Source organism: Eptatretus burgeri, chromosome 13 (genome assembly GCF_056783735.1).
Source record: "Eptatretus burgeri isolate ZD-2024b chromosome 13, Ebu_testis_v1, whole genome shotgun sequence".
Classification (NCBI taxonomy): Eukaryota; Metazoa; Chordata; class Myxini; order Myxiniformes; family Myxinidae; genus Eptatretus; species Eptatretus burgeri.
In genome coordinates this window covers 69,917,933-69,930,850 of record NC_140973.1, presented here as the reverse complement: position 1 = coordinate 69,930,850, position 12,918 = coordinate 69,917,933, and the positions used below count along the sequence as shown (strand labels likewise).

The 12,918-nt window shown below is 39.1% G+C and overlaps 1 protein-coding gene across 8 annotated transcripts in view; it reads left to right on the top strand.

The window, feature by feature from the left end:
* Positions 1–12,918, top strand: part of MCM8 (minichromosome maintenance 8 homologous recombination repair factor) — a 125,419-nt gene that overhangs the window by 6,671 nt on the left and 105,830 nt on the right. For 4 of the 8 annotated variants that reach the window (XM_085852875.1, XM_085852882.1, XM_085852876.1 and 1 more), the window contains one exon: positions 11,334–11,516. In XM_085852875.1, coding sequence (XP_085709001.1) covers positions 11,342–11,516 — 175 coding nt within the window. In that variant the 5' untranslated portion in view covers positions 11,334–11,341. Of the gene's footprint in view, positions 1–11,333; positions 11,517–12,918 lie in introns of those variants that run through there. The other 4 variants (XM_085852880.1, XM_085852881.1, XM_085852878.1 and 1 more) reach the window with 2 other exon arrangements.

Genomic DNA, 12,918 nt, shown 5'->3' with positions numbered 1-12,918 from the left:
GGTGAAAAGAGACGTGGTGAGCGTGTGACTGACTGACTGACGATGCATTATTTAAATGATAGAATGAAGGTGAAAAGAGACATGGTGAGCATGTGACTGACTGACTGACTGACTGACAATGCATTATTTAAATGATAGTATGAAGGTGAAAAGAGACATGGTGAGTGTGATTCACTGACTATGCATTATTTAACTTGGTGGGTGTGTGACTGCCTGACTGACTGTCTCACTATGCATTATTGAAATCATAGTATGAAGGTGAAAAGAGACATGGTGAGTGTGTGACTGACTGACTGACTATGCATTATTGAAATCATAGTATGAAGGTGAAAAGAGACATGGTGAGTGTGTGACTGACTGACTGACTATGCATTATTGAAATCATAGTATGAAGGTGAAAAGAGATATGGTGAGTGTGTGACTGTTTGACTGACTGACTGCATTATTTAAATCATAGTATGAATGTGAAAAGATACATGGTGAGTGTGTGACTGAGTGACTGACTATGCATTATTAAAATTTATCGTAAGAAGGTGAAAAGAGACATGGTGAGTGTGACTGACTGACTATGCATTATTGAAATCATAGTATGAAGGTGAAAAGAGACATGTTGAGCGTGTGACTGACTGACTGACTGACGATGCATTATTTAAATGATAGAATGAAGGTGAAAAGAGACATGGTGAGTGTGACTGACTGACTGGCTTGTGCATTCTTTAAATCATAGTATGAAGGTGAAAAGAGGCATGGTGAGTGTGTGACTGACTCAGTGACTGACTATGCATGATTGAAATCATAGAATGAAGGTGAAAAGAGACATGGCGAGTGTGTGACTGCCTGACTGACTGACTGACAATGCATTATTGAAATCATAGTATGAAGGTGAAAAGAGACATGGTGAGCATGTGACTGACTGACTGACTGACTGACAATGCATTATTTAAATGATAGTATGAAGGTGAAAAGAGACATGGTGAGTGTGACTGACTGACTGGCTTGTGCATTCTTTAAATCATAGTATGAAGGTGAAAAGAGGCATGGTGAGTGTGTGACTGACTCAGTGACTGACTATGCATGATTGAAATCATAGAATGAAGGTGAAAAGAGACATGGCGAGTGTGTGACTGCCTGACTGACTGACTGACAATGCATTATTGAAATCATAGTATGAAGGTGAAAAGAGACATGGTGAGTGTGTGACTGCCTGACTGACTGTCTCACTATGCATTATTGAAATCATAGTATGAATGTGAAAAGAGACATGGTGAGTGTGTGACTGACTGACTGACTGACTCTGCATTACTGAAATCATAGTATGAAGATGAAAAGAGACATGCTGAGTGTGTGATTGACTGACTGACGATGCATTATTTAAATCATAGTATGAAGGTGAAAAGAGACATGGTGAGTGTGTGACTGCCTGACTGAGTGACTGACTGACTATGCATTATTGAAATCATAGTATGAAGGTGAAAAGAGACATGGTGAGTGTGTGACTGTCTCACTATGCATAATTGAAATCATAGTATGAAGATGAAAAGAGACATGCTGAGTGTGTGATTGACTGACTGACGATGCATTATTTAAATCATAGTATGAAGGTGAAAAGAGACATGGTGAGTGTGTGACTGCCTGACTGAGTGACTGACTGACGATGCATTATTGAAATCATAGTATGAAGGTGAAAAGAGACATGGTGAGTGTGTGACTGTCTCACTATGCATAATTGAAATCATAGTATGAAGATGAAAAGAGACATGCTGAGTGTGTGATTGACTGACTGACGATGCATTATTTAAATCATAGTATGAAGGTGAAAAGAGACATGGTGAGTGTGTGACTGCCTGACAGTGACTGACTGACTCTGCATTATTTTAATCATAGTATGAAGGTGAAAAGAGACATGGTGAGTGTGTGACTGACTGTTTGACTGAATGTGTATGCATTATTTAAATCATAGTATGAAGGTGAAAATAGACATGGTGAGTGTGTGACTGACTGACTGACTTTGTATTATTAAAATCATAGTATGAAGGTGAAAAGAGACATGGTGAGTGTGTGACTGACTGACCTACTATGCATTATTGAAATCATAGGATGAAGGTGAAAAGAGACATGGTGAGTGTGTGACTGACTGACTGACTATGCATTATATAAATCAGAGTATGAAGGTGAAAAGACATGGTGAGTGTGACTGACTGACTGGCTTGTGCATTCTTTAAATCATAGTATGAAGGTGAAAAGAGGCATGGTGAGTGTGTGACTGACTCAGTGACTGACTATGCATGATTGAAATCTTAGAATGAAGGTGAAAAGAGACATGGCGAGTGTGTGACTGACTGACTATGCATTATTTAAATCATCGTATGAAGGTGAAAAGAGACATGGTGAGTGTGTGACTGACTGACTGACTGACTGACTGACTATGCATTATTGAAATCATAGAATGAAGGTGAAAAGAGACATGGTGAGTGTGTGACTGACTGACTATGCATTATTTAAATCATCGTATGAAGGTGAAAAGAGACATGGTGAGTGTGTGACTGACTGACTGACTATGCATTATTGAAATCATAGTATGAAGGTGAAAAGAGACATGGTGAGTGTGTGACTGACTGACTGACTATGCATTATTGAAATCATAGTATGAAGGTGAAAAGAGATATGGTGAGTGTGTGACTGTTTGACTGACTGACTGCATTATTTAAATCATAGTATGAATGTGAAAAGATACATGGTGAGTGTGTGACTGAGTGACTGACTATGCATTATTAAAATTTATCGTAAGAAGGTGAAAAGAGACATGGTGAGTGTGACTGACTGACTATGCATTATTGAAATCATAGTATGAAGGTGAAAAGAGACATGTTGAGCGTGTGACTGACTGACTGACTGACGATGCATTATTTAAATGATAGAATGAAGGTGAAAAGGGACATGGTGAGTGTGTGACTGACTGTCTCACTATGCATAATTGAAATCATAGTATGAAGATGAAAAGAGACTTGGTTGGGTGTGTGACTGCCTGACTGACTGTCTCACTATGCATTATTGAAATCATAGTATGAAGATGAAAAGAGACATGCTGAGTGTGTGATTGACTGACTGACGATGCATTATTTAAATCATAGTATGAAGGTGAAAAGAGACATATGGTGAGTGTGTGACTGACTGACTGACTGACTATGCATTATTGAAATCATAGTATGAAGGTGAAAAGAGACATGGTGAGTGTGTGACTGACTGACTATGCATTATTTAAATCATGGTATGAAGGTGAAAAGAGACATGGTGAGTGTGTGACTGCCTGACAGTGACTGACTGACTATGCATTATTGAAATCATAGTATGAAGATGAAAAGAGACATGCTGAGTGTGTGATTGACTGACTGACGATGCATTATTTAAATCATAGTATGAAGGTGAAAAGAGACATATGGTGAGTGTGTGACTGACTGACTGACTGACTGACTGACTATGCATTATTGAAATCATAGTATGAAGGTGAAAAGAGACATGGTGAGTGTGTGACTGACTGACTATGCATTATTTAAATCATGGTATGAAGGTGAAAAGAGACGTGGTGAGCGTGTGACTGACTGACTGACGATGCATTATTTAAATGATAGAATGAAGGTGAAAAGAGACATGGTGAGTGTGTGACTGACTGACTGACTGACTGACTCTGCATTACTGAAATCATAGTATGAAGATGAAAAGAGACATGCTGAGTGTGTGATTGACTGACTGACGATGCATTATTTAAATCATAGTATGAAGGTGAAAAGAGACATGGTGAGTGTGTGACTGCCTGACTGAGTGACTGACTGACTATGCATTATTGAAATCATAGTATGAAGGTGAAAAGAGACATGGTGAGTGTGTGACTGTCTCACTATGCATAATTGAAATCATAGTATGAAGATGAAAAGAGACATGCTGAGTGTGTGATTGACTGACTGACGATGCATTATTTAAATCATAGTATGAAGGTGAAAAGAGACATGGTGAGTGTGTGACTGCCTGACTGAGTGACTGACTGACGATGCATTATTGAAATCATAGTATGAAGGTGAAAAGAGACATGGTGAGTGTGTGACTGTCTCACTATGCATAATTGAAATCATAGTATGAAGATGAAAAGAGACATGCTGAGTGTGTGATTGACTGACTGACTGACTGACTGACTATGCATTATTTAAATCATAGTATAAAGGTGAAAAGAGACATGTTGAGCGTGTGACTGACTGACGATGCATTATTTAAATCATAGTATGAAGGTGAAAAGAGACATGGTGAGTGTGTGACTGCCTGACAGTGACTGACTGACTCTGCATTATTTTAATCATAGTATGAAGGTGAAAAGAGACATGGTGAGTGTGTGACTGACTGTTTGACTGAATGTGTATGCATTATTTAAATCATAGTATGAAGGTGAAAATAGACATGGTGAGTGTGTGACTGACTGACTGACTTTGTATTATTAAAATCATAGTATGAAGGTGAAAAGAGACATGGTGAGTGTGTGACTGACTGACCTACTATGCATTATTGAAATCATAGGATGAAGGTGAAAAGAGACATGGTGAGTGTGTGACTGACTGACTGACTATGCATTATATAAATCAGAGTATGAAGGTGAAAAGACATGGTGAGTGTGACTGACTGACTGGCTTGTGCATTCTTTAAATCATAGTATGAAGGTGAAAAGAGGCATGGTGAGTGTGTGACTGACTCAGTGACTGACTATGCATGATTGAAATCTTAGAATGAAGGTGAAAAGAGACATGGCGAGTGTGTGACTGACTGACTATGCATTATTTAAATCATCGTATGAAGGTGAAAAGAGACATGGTGAGTGTGTGACTGACTGACTGACTGACTATGCATTATTGAAATCATAGAATGAAGGTGAAAAGAACTGAAGACATGGTGAGTGTGTGACTGACTGACTATGCATTATTTAAATCATCGTATGAAGGTGAAAAGAGACATGGTGAGTGTGTGACTGACTGACTGACTATGCATTATTGAAATCATAGTATGAAGGTGAAAAGAGACATGGTGAGTGTGTGACTGACTGACTGACTATGCATTATTGAAATCATAGTATGAAGGTGAAAAGAGATATGGTGAGTGTGTGACTGTTTGACTGACTGACTGCATTATTTAAATCATAGTATGAATGTGAAAAGATACATGGTGAGTGTGTGACTGAGTGACTGACTATGCATTATTAAAATTTATCGTAAGAAGGTGAAAAGAGACATGGTGAGTGTGACTGACTGACTATGCATTATTGAAATCATAGTATGAAGGTGAAAAGAGACATGTTGAGCGTGTGACTGACTGACTGACTGACGATGCATTATTTAAATGATAGAATGAAGGTGAAAAGGGACATGGTGAGTGTGTGACTGACTGTCTCACTATGCATAATTGAAATCATAGTATGAAGATGAAAAGAGACTTGGTGAGTGTGTGACTGCCTGACTGACTGTCTCACTATGCATTATTGAAATCATAGTATGAAGATGAAAAGAGACATGCTGAGTGTGTGATTGACTGACTGACGATGCATTATTTAAATCATAGTATGAAGGTGAAAAGAGACATATGGTGAGTGTGTGACTGACTGACTGACTGACTGACTATGCATTATTGAAATCATAGTATGAAGGTGAAAAGAGACATGGTGAGTGTGTGACTGACTGACTATGCATTATTTAAATCATGGTATGAAGGTGAAAAGAGACGTGGTGAGCGTGTGACTGACTGACTGACGATGCATTATTTAAATGATAGAATGAAGGTGAAAATGGACATAGTGAGTGTGTGACTGACTGACTGACTATGCATTATTTAAATCATCGTATAAAGGTGAAAAGAGACATGGAGAGTGTGTGACTGACAGACTGACTATGCATTATTTAAATGATAGTATAAAGGTGAAAAGAGACATGGTGAGTGTGTGACTGACTGACTGACTGACTATGCATTATTGAAACCATAGTATGAAGGTGAAAAGAGACATGGTGAGTGTGTGACTGACTGACTGACTGACTATGCATTATTTAAATCATAGTATAAAGGTGAAAAGAGACATGGTGAGCGTGTGACTGACAGACTGACTATGCATTCTTTAAATGATAGAATGAAGGTGAAAATGGACATGGTGAGTATGTGACTGACTGACTGACTGCATTATTTAAATCATGGTATGAAGGTGAAAAGAGACATGGTGAGTGTGTGACTGCCTGACAGTGACTGACTGACTATGCATTATTGAAATCATAGTATGAAGGTGAAAAGAGACATGGTGAGTGTGTGACTGTTTGACTGACTGACTATGCATTATTGAAATCATAGTATGAAGGTGAAAAGAGACATGGTGAGTGTGTGACTGTTTGACTGACTGACTGCATTATTTAAATCATAGTATGAATGTGAAAAGAGACATGGTGAGTGTGTGACTGACTGACTGACTGACTATGCATTATTGAAATCATAGTATGAAGGTGAAAAGAGACATGGTGAGTGTGTGACTGACTTACTGACTATGCATTTTTGAAATCATAGTATGAAGGTGAAAAGAGACATGGTGAGTGTGTAACTGACTGACTGACTATGCATTATTTAAATCATAGTATAAAGGTGAAAAGAGACATGGTGAGCGTGTGACTGACAGACTGACTATGCATTCTTTAAATGATAGAATGAAGGTGAAAATGGACATGGTGAGTATGTGACTGACTGACTGACTGCATTATTTAAATCATGGTATGAAGGTGAAAAGAGACATGGTGAGCGTGTGACTGACTGACTGACGATGCATTATTTAAATGATAGAATGAAGGTGAATATGGACATGGTGAGTGTGTGACTGACTGACTGACTATGCATTATTTAAATCATCGTATAAAGGTGAAAAGAGACATGGTGAGTGTGTGACTGACTGACTGACTATGCATTATTTAAATCATCGTATAAAGGTGAAAAGAGACATGGTGAGTGTGTGACTGACTGACTGACTATGCATTATTGAAATCATAATATGAAGGTGAAAAGAGATATGGTGAGTGTGTGACTGACTGAGTGACTATGCATTATTTAAATCATCGTATAAAGGTGAAAAGAGATATGGTGAGTGTGTGACTGACTGACTGACTATGCATTATTTTAATCCTCGTTTGAATGTGAAAAGAGATATGGTGAGTGTGTGACTGACTGACTGATTATGCATTATTTAAATCATCGTATAAAGGTGAAAAGAGACATGGTGAGTGTGTGACTGACTGACTGACTGACTGACTATGCATTATTGAAATCATAGTATGAAGGTGAAAAGAGACATGGTGAGTGTGTGACTGACTGAGTGACTATGCATTATTTTAATCCTCGTTTGAATGTGAAAAGAGATATGGTGAGTGTGTGGGATTTGTCTGGGTTGAAAGACATATTCCAATTGTTGGCCCAGCTCCTGATTATATCAAGGTCTGGAGAGAGGCAAGAGGTGCTACCTGCCTGTCTGAAGGATGAGAAATGATATGGCAGAGTGTGGAATCATCAGCAAAAAGATGAGCAGGCTTTTCCTGGGAATCAGATCATTGATGAAGATGAGGAACAAGACTGGGCCCAAGATGCTGCTGCAGGGCACTGCAGCCTTGACAGGGAAAGAAGATGAGAGGACAGTTTATATCTATCCAGTTGTTTTGCTTAATTCCATGATGAACAAGAAAAAGAGCAATCAGAGATTGCAGCCCCTTGCCGGAACTTGATTTGTGTGGTGTATGTTGTGTGGCATTTGTTTACTGGTGTCTTGCATCGTTAAAAAGGGACATAACTCGAATTGCCACTTTATAGCTTCTCGCAGTGATGACCGGACACCAAGACGTTCTGCTTTGATGCAACCCCGCTTTTATCGGACACCTGATCCAGACCCATGACGTTTTTTAAAATTATTATTCAATTGAATTTAGAATGGGATTAAAATAAATTCAATTAAATTCAAATGGAAGACTAAATAGGTAAAGTCCTGCATTGGAGTAATCTGTAGGAAATACTGAACAAGCAAAAAGCAAAGATGAAGTCATCAGGTGTAATCTGGATAGGATTTGCATTTCAGCTGCAACTCCTCTTCCTTCAAACCTGTCCAGGCACAGCCACATGAGCCTTATTCCAAAGAAAATATAAATAATAAAGAACCCAGATCAAAAAATTAAATAATTCTGGCTGCCAGACCATGCAACCGATCAAGTTGAAATTTAAAACATGTATTCCACACCACACCACACCACGCACCCCCCCCCCCCCACCAGCAGCACCAAATTTTGGATCATAATTGTGAATCTTCACATTAATTGATGAAGCGGTTCCAGAGGAAACATTATTAGGTCATCTCTATCATCTCAGTAGAGATGACCTAATAATTACAGTCTCAAGTCTGTCCGTCCGTCCTTCCATCCACAATCAAACCGAGTGGAGACAAATAACCAATAGTGCAATGGATAGAGGTCGATGAGACATGCACAACGATATAACTTTCAAGGTCGTCCAAGGTCGAGGTTAAGGTCACGAGGCTGTCAAAGTTGCGAAAATCGTCAATTTCAAATCGTATCTCCTCCCTCATTTATCAAGAGAGATCAAATGTTATTCGTGATTCAGATACTATGGACTATTATCGAGAACAACACGAGCCATTTTTTCGGTCATCTCTTCGAGCATGACCTAATAATATTGGTGTGGAGAGGTGACGGTCCGTCCGTCTGTCCGTCCGTTCACAATGAAGTTGAAGCGGGAGATCTGGTCATTCGTGATCCTGATAGAGGTCGATGAGACGTACACGATGGTATGACTTTCAAGGTCACCGAAGGTCAAGGTCAAGGTCACGAGGCCTTTGAAGTTGCGAAAATGACGATTTTCAAATTCTGTCTCCTCTGCCATTTCTCAAGCGATGTTGAATTTGATTGTGGCATATGAATCTATGGGACAATATCTAAATTTTGAAGGGGCCGGATTTTCGATATTCGCTTTCGTTTTCGTGTCACGTGACTTCAAAGTTAGCAAAAAATGCGAAAATGACGATTTTCAAAATCTATCTCCTCCTACATTTTCTCAAGCGATCTTGAATTTGATTGTGGCATATGAATCTATGGGACAATATCTAAATTTAGTCGGGCCGGATTTTCGATATTCGCTTTCGTTTTCGTGTCACGTGACTTCAAAGTTGGCAAAAAATGCGAAAATGACGATTTTCAAAATCTATCTCCTCCTACATTTCTCAAGCAATCTTGAATTTTATTGTGGCATAGGAATCTATGGGACAATATCTAAATTTGGTCAGGCCGGATTTTCGATATTCGTTTTCGTTTTCGTGTCACGTGACTTCGAAGTTGGCAAAAAAATGCGAAAATGACGATTTTCAAAATCTATCTCCTACATTTCTCAAGCGATCTTGAATTTGATTGTGGCATATAAATCTCTGGGACAATATCTAAATTTTGTCTGGCCGGATTTTCGATATTCGCTTTCGTTTTCGCGTCACGTGACTTCAAAGTTTTCAAAAACTGCCCTACCTTCAGGAGGCTATATATTTTCTCGCAGAGATGACCGTCACTCCCGCACGGGGGTAATTTTTTTAAATTTCCTCTCGTTCCGATTTTATAGCCCTTCAAACTTCACTCTGATTCCCCGTATGAGCCGTTCATAAAGTACATACAAAAAAAAGTATTAAATTAAGAACCGGAACTCTCCGAGACAACTATTACATTTGAAGCTTTTGTCAGATTTAACTAAAACAATGGAACACAAGTTAATATGCACACTTACTTTCATTTATGACATTAACATTGTCTTGAATGTCAATTTGTACTTTTATTTTCATAAATGACGTGCTGTGATATTAAAAGAAAAAGGTAAATTGCACTGCTTGGGACTGCATTGTCATGACTTGCAAACACCAGTTCATAAGGAACGGCTGGCTTTGCAAGCGATTAGCGATGTATGAGGGGGGTGGGTGGGTGGTCACTAGCCTGCATACAGAGGGGGGTGGGTGGTTTTGAAACCCGGAAGTAGAGCGTACGTACTTTATGAACTGCCCCTATTCCAGTCTGGTACAGAGTTACTTTCGACCTCTGGCAGAGATGACCGGCACTCCCGCTCAGGGGTATTTTTTAATATTTTTCTTAAATCAAATATGGCTGCCAAAATATGTGTCCAATCAATTATTCCTTAAATTTGTACACCCATGGCTTGGGATATTAATTATCAATAAATCATTCCATATGAGTGGTCACTCCGATGCTGAAAATTTTGTCTCAATCCGACAAGCGGTTGCGGAGAACACTAAAGTTCTTTGCGGACAAACAAACAAACGGACCCAAATGCAATACCCTCTCCTTCGGCGAGGGTAATAAGTGTTATTCGCATTGTTGTGCCAAAGACTGGAATGAAGGAAGGAAGTTATTCTGATGTAATAACAGATTAGTTGAATCTTTTAATGCTTTGTATCCAAATGACAAAAGGTGCTTGATTTAAAAACTATTATAATAATAGTTATTATTATTATTGTTTGCTCCGCCACAGAAGGTGGAAGAAGGTCATGTTTTCACCCCTGTCTGTCTGTCTGTTTGTTTGTTTGCAGGATATCTCAAAAAGTTTTGGACGGATTCGGTGAAATTTGATGGCCAGGTTGGATGTTATAAAATAATAATAATTATTGGATTATGCCAGGTTGGATGTTAGGTGATTTGATTTTTCTGAAGGTCCGGATCCAGATCCGGCTACTAGAATTTTAAAAGTGATTCTTCACCATTCAGAGATAGGGCTAAAAATGATATGTAGCATGATATCAAAAATGTATTTGGGCCGATATGTTGTTGTGGATCAGACATTGCGTTGTGGAGGTATGTGCTTTACCTCGTGCCATTTGAGTTTTTAATTGTAAACGAAAATGTGATAGCAAAGGGAATTAAGTTGAACAAGGAGCTGATACTCTCCCCCCCCACCCCCTTTTTGGGTGGTATGAGGAATAGCTCTGTTTAATATGAAAGCAAAATCTTGAACGGTTTTTGAAATATCGCGCACACAAAAGTACATGGACGGATGGTCAGTCGGACCTTATTTTCATGTGTACGTTCTCTGATCTTGTCGGAGGGACGGGGAATAAAAAGGTGATTTATTGTGAGTTGTGGACGAGATGGTTGAGAATGAATACAGATGAGTTGTGAAGTATCGGACATGTGCGCATTGATTCTGCAAAAATATTCTTCAATAATCTTGCATTGAAGAAATGGTTAAAATGGTGAAGTATTAAATTGCCGTATTGTCATCAGCCAGTGCCATGCAGGTTGCTGGTTTTGGAAGCCGTCCAAGGCGTGGTGTTGGATCACATTGGGGTCGTGGTCGATCTGGAGCAGGGAGTAGAGCTGGAGGCTTATGCAGAGGATGGCGTGGAGGTTGGAGGGGACACGTCGGCAGATCTGGCGGTGGTCATGGAATGTTTGACTCAGCTGGAGGTGTGACATCCATGTCCTTTTGTATAGTGTGGAAGTTTTTTTTGTGTTTGTTTGTTTGTTTGTTTTACAATGATTTAGTTCAGCTTTCAGGGAACTTTTAACCTGCCATTGCTAGCACAAAATCCGTGATTCAAATCATCTTTTTAATATAATTTGCGCATTTAGATGGAAGAGCGGCAATTTTAAAATGGTTAACCACATTTATTCTGTTCCTGAATGCAAATCTGACTCGTGAGAATACTGTATTGGAACACAAGAAATATCCGTGGAAGAGAGCAGTCAAGTTCGTACCCTTTCCTGTTCATACAATTAGCTAGCAGGGACTGTGGTTATAACATGCATATTGAGGAGTTTCAGTACTCTTGTGCCATATTTGATGGTGAGCTAAACAAGCGAGAAAAGGTAAAACAAGACCGAACAAGGTCAAATAATTAGCGTAACCTTCCATTGCAGTGTCGGAATAACGAGATAAATGTGCTAGATTGTAGAGCTGCTGATTTTATCGTTGCTCGGAAAGTGAATACAACCAACATGGTGGCGTGCATTATGGGATAGCTCTGAAAAAACACACAGACACACAGACACATGAGCGGACGCTCCTCCTTTCACCAACAGATGCAAAAATCGAGTATAATTTATCTTCTGACCTCGGAGCCAAAGAAATGATACATACAGTACAAATATATGTATGTATATATATATATATATATATATATATATATATATATATATATATATGTATATGTATATGTATATATATATATATGTATATGTATATATATATATATATATATATATGTATATGTATATATATATATATATGTATATGTATATGTATATATATATATATGTATATATATATATATGTATGTATATATGTATATATGTATATATGTATATATATATATATATATATAGTGTTGTGGTTGACGAAATTCGCAAACCACCATTCAGGTCCCTTAGGTGAGATATCTCCTATAAGTATATGTGTAGTTAGTCCAAACCCGTTGTTTAGAGGGAATAAATGTCATTCATTCGGGCTGCGACCCTTTTAGATCGCCGTTTTTCTTTTACTATCTTTATTTTGGACCAGCCGCCATTACTACCACCACAACCACCACCAACCACGTCTCAACAGCCATCACACAACAACCACCAACCGCAACGCCGCTTCACAACAACAGCCACGACCCTTGCCGTCACATCTCGCTCTCGCAACCATCGCATCACCGCCATTCCCGCGCCGCTTGTGGGCACCGATCCTGGACTCGTGCAGGGCGCGCACCGAGCAGCGGGTGCAAAAACACCAGCCTTTCCGAAGAAATCGGATCAAAAACGATTCACGCCCACTTCTGTTCCGTCCTATCAGCGAGCGTGGGGCGATTTGGCCCTGCCTCCAGGT